At 39.2% G+C, this 9,183-nt stretch overlaps 1 protein-coding gene across 1 annotated transcript; it reads left to right on the plus strand.

Annotated features, from left to right (window-relative positions):
* The first annotated feature begins 7,531 nt into the window (after positions 1-7,531).
* Positions 7,532-8,392, plus strand: LOC123391215 (zinc finger protein 525-like). Its single transcript, XM_045077276.1, has one exon. The coding sequence runs from the start codon at positions 7,532-7,534 to the stop codon at positions 8,390-8,392; it is 861 nt and encodes a 286-aa protein (XP_044933211.1).
* Positions 8,393-9,183: the final 791 nt, after the last annotated feature.

A 9,183-nucleotide genomic window follows, 5' to 3' on the forward strand; every position in this document is an offset into this window, starting at 1 on the left:
GGGATGGAGTCTTTTGGGTTTTCCCTATCAAGTGTCATGTCATCTGCGAAGAGAGAGTTTGACTTCTTCATTGCCAATTTGGAATACCTTTTATTTCTCTTTGTTGTCTGATTGCAATTGCTAGGACTTCTAATACTGTGTTGAACAAGAGTGATGAGAGTGGGCATCCTTGTGGTGTTCCTGATCTCAAAAAGAAGGCTCACAGCTTTTTCCCATTGAGGAAGATATTCGCTGTGGGTTTTTGTTTTTGTTTTTTTTCAAGATTTTATTTATTTGACAGAGAGTGATCACAAGTAGGCAGAGAGGCAGAGAGGGCGGGGGAAATAGGCTCCTTAGTGAGCAGAGCGCCCGATGCAGGGCTGGATCCCAAGACCCTGAGCTCATGACCTGAGCCAAAGGCAGAGGCTTAGCCCACTGAGCCACCCAGGCACCCTATCACTCTAGGTTTTTCATAGATAGATTTTATGACACTTTGCCAGTGAAGATATATAAATGGCTAAAACACATGAAAAAAAATGTTTATCATCACTAGCCATCATTTGATTCAAATCAAAACCACATTGAGATACTACCTTACACCAATTAGAATGGAGTGGATGTGGAGAAAGGGGAACCCTCTTAGACTGTTGGTGGGAATGCAAGTTGGTGCACCCACTTTGGAAAATGGTGTGGTGATTCCTTAAGAAATGAAAAATAGAACTCCCCTATGACCCTGCAATTGCACTACTGCATATTTACCCCAGAGACACAGATGTAGTGAAAAGAAGGGCCGTCTGTGCCCCAGGGTTCATAGCAGCAATGGCCACGGTCACCAAACTGTGGAAAGAACCAAGATGCCCTTCAGTGAACGAATGGATAAGGAAGATGTGGTCCATATATACTATGGAGTATTATGCCTCCATCAGAAAGGATGAATACCCAACTTTTATATCAACATGGACGCGACTGGAAGAGATTATGCTGAGTGAAATAAGTCAAGCAGAGAGAGTCAGTTATATGGTTTCGCTTATTTGTGGAGCATAAGAAATAACATGCAGGACATGGGGAGATGGAGAGGAAAAAGGAGTTGGGGGAAATTGGCAGGGGAGATGAATCATGAGAGACTGTGGACTCTGAAAAACAATCTGAGGGTTTGCAGGAGCGAGGGGTGGGAGGTTGGGTGAGCCAGGTGGTGGGTATTAAGGAGTGCACATATTGCATGGAGCACTGGTTGTGGTCCATAAACAATGAATTTTGGAATACTGAAAAGGAATTTTAAAAATAAATAAAAAGCTTTAAAAAGTTTTAAAAAAGGGATAAGGTGAAAAGAAATTGTTAAGTCAAATGTGGGATAAAGTCTGGTGGGTACAGTGAGGTAAGCAGTGAAGGTCCGGTGCTGGGGTCTAGCTGGAGACACTAACTCTCCCTCTTTGATTTTAGGGACCATCATGAACTGTGTCAATGGACACTTGGTGACTGTGGTATTTATTGCAGGGACAGCTGACCTTCAGAGATGTGGCCATAGAATTCTCAGAGGAGGAGTGGAGATGCCTGACTCACACTCAACGGCAACTGTACCGGGATATGATGTTGGAGAACTATAGACACCTCCTCTTCCTCGGTGAGAATGACTCCTTCCAGATTTCCCAGAACACACTCAGGGTTTCATTCTCCTTTGAAGACTGTCTCTTGGATGATTCCTCCTTGTATAACTGGAGATCAGGCCACTGCACTAAGGAACACAAGTAAGGATTAGTAGGTGTAGACAAAAATCCTCCTGATGATTGCCTTTCAGCTTTAGCCTCCCCTTCCTTCAGGTAACAACATTTCTATATATAAATCAGCGTTTTTGAAACCATTGAGGGGGCATAAAATGGTACTGGCTGCATTTAAACTCGAATTTTCACACCTTATTATTGTATTGGCAATACTTAGAAGCACAAGTTAGGATGTGACTCTTTTTTTTTTTTTAAAGATTTTATTTATTTATTTATTTGATTTATTTATTTATTTATTTTTTTGTCAGAGAGAGAGAGAGCAAGCACATGCAGAGGCAGAGGGAGAAGCAGGCTCCCTGCCAAGCAAGGAGCCCGATGTGGGACTCGATCCCAGGCTGCTGGGATCATGACCTGAGCTGAAGGCACCACTCAACCAACTGAGCCACCCAGGTGTCCCTAGGATGTGACTCTTTGAAAGTCCTTCAGGTTCTACAGGGGCTGCTGGTCAGCAGTGTTTGGGAAATCATCTTTTAGAATTCTGCAATGTTCTCTCTTCTCTGCTAAGCACAGTGTAGGTTGAAAGACTCTCCAGCAATATGTATATTCGGTCTCTCTATTAAACAGGTCTCATTGTGTCAAAGCCTGATTTGGTCTCCTTTTTGGAGCAAAAGAAGGACCCTTGGGATGTGAAGATAAAGAAGACAGTGGTCTTTGATCCAGGTAGGTGGGAATGGATGAAGCAGATGACAGAGGTGAAGTCCAAGTCTGAAGGAGGAAGGTAAACCTTCAAATGTGGTTCCAGTAGCTCTGCTTGAATGAAAATCAGTTGGAGAAGCCCCGTCTTGTGTCTCTGTCTCCCAGAGGGACATCTGTGAGCCAACATCATCATGCTTTTATTTTCTCTAAGGATTCTGCTTCAGCTCCAGTGATGGTCCATCCTGTCCACAGGGAGGACCAGGAGCCTCTCCTTGGACCAGGAGCCTCTCCATAATCTGAGAGCTCTTTCATTGCTTTGAGGGTCTTGGGAAAATCTCCTTATTTCTGAGGGTCTCTATGCTAAGTCTCTTCTACATTCTGTTTGCTTCGTGTGAGAAACTGTCAGCATTGTAGTGGGCATACTGGGGATTGGTGCAGAAATCCCCAGAACACTGGAGATAGACACCACCTGGTTTCTGGCTTCTGCTTTACAATTTTATGGAAGCTTTATCTCGAACATATGAAATTGTCAGTCAACTAAAACAGTCAGTTCATCAGGTAACAAAGCATATCCATAAAATGAGACAATGTAATTCTTTTATTTCACTCCATTACATTCATTTTTCTTTGTACAAAGGAGAAGTTTCCCCTCCATGTGTTCCATTCCTCAGTGGGAAACTAATGCAATGTCTCTATTTGTTTGCTAGATTTCCTACATAAATTATTGTTATAGGGAATTCAGAATGTTTAGAACCCACAGCCTACAATAAAGTCTCGATTCTTAACTTATTATTAATTGCATCATTTTATAATTTTGTTTCATAACATCAGGTTCCTGTGACTTTGTCATATGTTTTCATTTTCTTATTAGTTGTCCATGAGACTCATCTCTACTTATTAGATAAAAAGTTCTGATATGACATAGGGATGTGGTTTACAAGAATTGATGTAGATAGTAAATTTTCCACATTGAAAAATATGTTCTGTTCATAAATGAAATTTTACTTCAGGGAAAATTAATTGTAAGGCTTTTTTTTTTTTTAAACTATTTTACTCAAAATGTATCTGGATTTAATCCCTAGTATTTTATAAAATGATTGTCAGCATATTTTACAACTTTGATGGCCTTTGCTTATTTAGAAAGGGAAGTTATTTGCTTCTCTGCTTCGCTCTAAAGAATGGATTATACCCTTAAATTCTGTGTAAGAAGAGGAGTATATCAGTAAGAGATTGCATTTTTTGATTTCACTTAAGTCCTTATTCATAATATTTTCATTACACCTCTTCATGACTGATTTTAATGAAGTCCTTACAGTTTTAGTGAGAGTGAATGTATGCCAAAATTGAAAATGCCTTTTTTATGGATATACAAAATTAAAGTTATAGTTCTGTAGAAGGTTTCCTTTAAAATAATTCATATATTTTTTCTGTACAATTTTTTTAGTTAAAATTGGACTTACTTTGGTTTTGCATATTCCATAATAATGTGCTTTCTTTTGTATGGAACTTTCCAAAACATTAGTTAGTTTTGGTTTTTGTCTTTTTAATTTTTAATGTATTTTTTTAATAGGATGACAGTTTTCAACACTTTTGAACAATGTGAATGTAACTCAAATATGAATCAGGCTTATGCCCTTTCCAAATAACATTATTGTGTATTTATCTATGTAAATATTACCCATAAATTGTTCGTAACTCATCCTGTGTATTTCTGGTAGTTGTGAATGTTCTAGCATATCTGGGTGAGTTGTTATAATACTAGCATTAATTTCAACATCTCTATTGCTGAATTCATATACTCTTTGCATGAGAAGCACTGTTGGTGAATCAAAAGTAATTCTTTCATTTTTTATACCTCTGTATATTGTCTAGGTATTATATTTTATCTTAATTGTGTTGTTATGCCCTTGATATGCTTTGACAGCATTCTCATTAACTTTTCTGTCTTCTGCATGTATTTTCATTCTGGTTACCTTAGAGGTTCCTTAAAACATCTTTGAGGTATAAACAAACCATTTTAAATGGATATTGTCAATTTTATAGGAAAGTTTTCTACTTAAACCTCTCCACCCCTGAACCTACTTTATGTTACCACTATCAGAAATTCTGTCTTTTATATTGTGTAGTTAATTAGGTTGATTTATGACTTTTATGCTTTTGTTTAAGAACTTCTATAGCAGAAATACAGGTGACCCATGCTACCTCATTATAGCACTACAGGTTTCTAGAATTGTGTAAAGATTTATATTAGCAGGAGTTTTATTTTGTCATGTGCTTTCAGTTACTCTTTAAAATCCCTTCCTTTTTTTTTTTTTAAGACTTTATTGATTTATTTGACAGAGAGTGAGAGGGAACACAAGCAGGGGTGTGGGAGAGGGAGTAGCAGGCCCTGATAGGGGACTCCATCCCAGGACCCTGGGATCATGACCTGAGCCACAGGCAGATGCGTAGTGACTGAGCCACGCAGGCACCCCTGGAATCCTTTTATTTCAAGCAGAAAGACTTCTTTCACATTTCTTGGGACAGGTCTGCTGGTCAGTCAAAGGGTCTTTTACTTGGCATAACTTTCATTTGCACAGTCAGGCACAACAGTTCTGCCAGGTCAATTATTCTTAGTGTGGATTGTTTCCTCTGTGTGTGCTTGAATACATGATCACACTCTCTTCTACTTATACGGTCCACAGAGAATTGCAGTAGTAATCTTACAGGAGCTCTCCTGTAGAAGATGAGATGTTTTTGTCATGCTTTTTCAAAATTCTCTTGTCACCTGGGATTTTTTCTTTTAGAGGTTTTATTTATTTGTATGACAGAGAGTGAGAGAGCACACAAGCAGGAGGAGTGCCAGGCAAGGGAGAGGGAGAAACAGGCTAACCGCTGAGCAGGTAGCCCTGTGTGGGGCTTAATCCTGACCTAAGCCGAAGGTAGCTACTGAACCAACTGAGCCACCAGGGACCTCTCACATCTGATTTTTGATAGGTTTATTATGTGTTACTGTGTTCCTATCTTGACATTTATCATACTATGAATTACTGAGATGGTTGGAATCTCTTCTTTCCACTTAACGTGTGCAGTAGAAGCCTTTAGTTTTTCATGTCAACCCTCTGTCCCCTTTCACTCTCCTCTCTTTATGGGGTCCCCTTAATGTACATATCGGTCCACTTATTGGTGTCTTACAAGTCCCAGACCATGTCTTTTTTGATGTTTTTCTTTGATTTTCAAAACAAGGGGTCTTTAGATTATCTGATTCTTTCTTCTGCTTGAGCAAGTCTGTGGGTGACCCACTCGTGTGTTTTTACCTTCAGGCATCCTGTTCTTTAACTCCGTGTTCTTGCTTGGCTGATTGTTTTACCTCATCTCTTTGGGTTTACATTTTGGTCATGACCTGTTTTCTGATCTCATTGAGTTACATACGAGTTTTTTCTTCCTTTCTCCATGCGCATCTTTATGATGGTTAATTCTTTGCCATGCAAGTAAGAGTTCTTCATTAACTGAGGGTTCTTTTGTGGGATTTATTTTGTTCTCATGATGGGAACACATTTTCTATTTCTTTTATCGCCTTGTGATCTTCTGTTGACATTTCTGAATTTAAGAAAAAAAAAGCCTCTGGGCCCAGGTTTATGGACTTCCTTTGTAGAAAAGAACACCGACAATAGTAATTATAGCATCTGTCACACATAACCTGGACATTTGTCATGTCTAAATTTTTGTAATTTCCCAGGTTACCAAAGTGTAGTTACTTCTTTAGAGCCCACGATACCTTCCTCTCTCTGTTTCCCTTCAGATTTGTCCATTGTTTGAAGAAATATTCAACCTTTTGTCTGAGTAGCTACCACACTGCTTCTTCCAATCTTAGTTGGTTTTCTCTTTCAATCTGAACTTGATTTGGTTACAGATCTGTCAATTTTGATTTTTTTTCCTGAAAACTAAATCCTCCTATTGATACTTTCCTATTCTTGCTAAATTTCTGTTTTATGTTGAATTTCCTTTCTTTAAGGAGTGCCAGGATGGCTTGTGTTTAAGCCTTTGACTTCAGCTCGGGTCATGATCTCAGGGTCCTGGGACTCAATCCTGTTTCAGGCTCCCTGTTCAGCAAGGAATTGACTTGCCCCACTCCTTTTGGCCCTCACCTCACTCGTGCTCTCCCTCTTTGTCTCTCTCTCTAATAAGTCTTCAAATATATTCCTTCCTTCTGCTGATTTTATGCTTCTAATATGCTACTTTTCCTGATTATTTGATATAGAGGAGAGTGATTTGTGTTAGACCCTGACAATACTATAGACTTTTCTATGAAGCTGTGTGGTCAGTATGTTGTGTGCAAATTGATGTGTCCACGGAGGAACAAAGTCCTGATGCTTCCTTCTCAGCCATCGTGCTGACGTTCTCTCATTGATGTTATGGTTGCTATGTTAGACATCCTCAGTATATTCCTCTAAAAGTAGTAAGGGGAATGAGTTGACTTTTCTGTTTTTCAATATCTTTCAGCTGTATCTTCACAGGGCACCCTGAGCTTCCTGCCAGAGCCATGCAAAGAAGCTTCATTTCAAAATGTGTCAGTGGGTCGATATAAACATAGTGTCCTTGAGAAGTTACACTTAATGATAGACTGGGATAATGATCGAAAAGGATATATCCAAATTGAGACGACTGCCCAGAATAGTGAAAGATACAAAATACTTGGTAAAACCTTCCTTTTTAAGTCCATTAGTTCTGCAAGGCAGGGTGTTTCTGTCAGCAGGAGCTCCACTCAAACACTCAAATATCCATATTTATGGATGGAGAATGTGGAACATCTGGAAAGTTACCGAGCCTGTGCTGAACATAATGATTTGAACAATTTTGAAAATAGGATTGGATTGAACTTTCACACAAATATTTCTAAATTTCAGAGATTTCAACATGGAGAAACAGCTGCTAAGTGGGATCCATTTGAGAGGTCCTTTACTAAAGACTCAACCCTTCCAAATTCCCAGAGCATTTTCAAAGGAGAGGGAATTGCTCAAGGCAGTGAATCTGAGAAAAAATTTCATCAAGGCTCAAATGTTAATAAACATCTGAGGACTCATTTTGCAGAGACCCATTTCAAACCTATTAAATGTGGGGAAGACTTTTCTCAAAGATCCATCCTTCTGTCTAACAGTATGCATATAAGAGAGAATCCTAATGAATGTGAAAGAGATTTTAACCATTCCTCCAGTTCTGGCGATCATCCAAAAATTTATGTGGGAAAAAACCCATCCAGATATAAGAAGCCTGGGAACACGTTTAGTCAGTCATCAGGAACACATATACATAAGACAATCTGTAGTGGAGAGAAACCTTACAAAAGTAAAGAATACAGCACAGACATTAAATTGCCATCGACCCTTACTCACCATCACAGAATTCATACTGGAGAGAAACCTTACCAATGTCAAGAATGTGGGAAGGCCTTTAAGCAAAGCTCAAACCTTACTGAACATCACAGAATTCATACTGGAGAGAAACCTTACCAATGTCAAGAATGTGGCAAGGCCTTTAGGCAGATATCACACCTTACTCACCATCACAGAATTCATACTGGAGAGAAACCTTACCAATGTCAAGAATGTGGGAAGGCCTTTAACCACAGCTCAAGCCTAACTCAGCATCACAGAATTCATACTGGAGAGAAACCTTACCAATGTCAAGAATGTGGCATGGCCTTTATCCAGAAGTCAGGCCTTACTGCACATTGCAGAGTTCATACTGGAGAGAAACCTCACAAATGTGTAGAATGTAGCAAGGCCTTTAAGCAGTTAGCCAGCCTTACTCGACATCACAGAGTTCATACTGGAGAGAGACCATACCAATGTCAAGAATGTGGCAAGACCTTTAAGCAGATATCACACCTTACTCAACATCACAGAATTCATACTGGAGAGAAACCTTACCAATGTCAAGAATGTGGCAAGGTATTTGTGTCCCATTCAGGCCTTACTCAACATCAGAGAATTCATTTTGAGAAACCTTACAGATGTTAAGTATGTGGCAAGGCCTTTAGTGGCATGCATCCCTTCATGTACAACACTTAAGTCATATTGGATAGAAACCTTAGAAATGTAAAGAATATGGCCAGGGCTTTATCCAGCAGTCACACCTTACAGAACATCACAGAATTCCTACTGGAACTAGTCCTAACAAATTTGAAGACTGAGAGAATTTGGGAGGACTGCCCAACTCTAACTCCACATCATAGAATTCATTTTGGAGAGTGATTATACACTCGTAAAGAACGTGGCAAGACCTTTAGGCAATGATAAACCCTTGTTTCTTATCCAAGAATGTATAGTGGAGGTGATTTTACAAATAGAAAAATATAGCAAACCCTTTCCTAGTGCTCAAGCCTCTCCCAGCATTACAAAATGCATAGTAGAGAGAAACCTTTTAAGTGTAAAGAATGTGGTAAAGCTTTTGGATTGCTCGACACTTAAGTCAGCATCCCAGAGTTCATACTGGGGAGAAATACTAGAAATGGAAAGAACATGGCAGGCCTCTGGCTGGAAGTCATAACTTGCTCAACATCATTGTTACCATCCAGGAGCAAAACTGTAATATGTAAAGACAGTGGCCAAGCCTTTAACTAGATTTCAGTCCTTACTCGGTATCCCAAAATGCAGTCTTGGGTCAAACTCTACAAACCTAATGAATGAGGAAAGACTGTCTCTTACAGTTTAGGAAACATCAGAGTGTTCAGAAAAGAAAAGGAACTTGATAGATAAAAGTCCATAGAAATGCATTTAGTTTAACATCAAATGCTAATAAATGCCATAGA

Source organism: Mustela putorius, unplaced genomic scaffold (assembly GCF_011764305.1).
Source record: "Mustela putorius furo isolate JIRA1106 unplaced genomic scaffold, ASM1176430v1.1 tig00000196_pilon_pilon_pilon, whole genome shotgun sequence".
Taxonomy (NCBI): domain Eukaryota; kingdom Metazoa; phylum Chordata; class Mammalia; order Carnivora; family Mustelidae; genus Mustela; species Mustela putorius.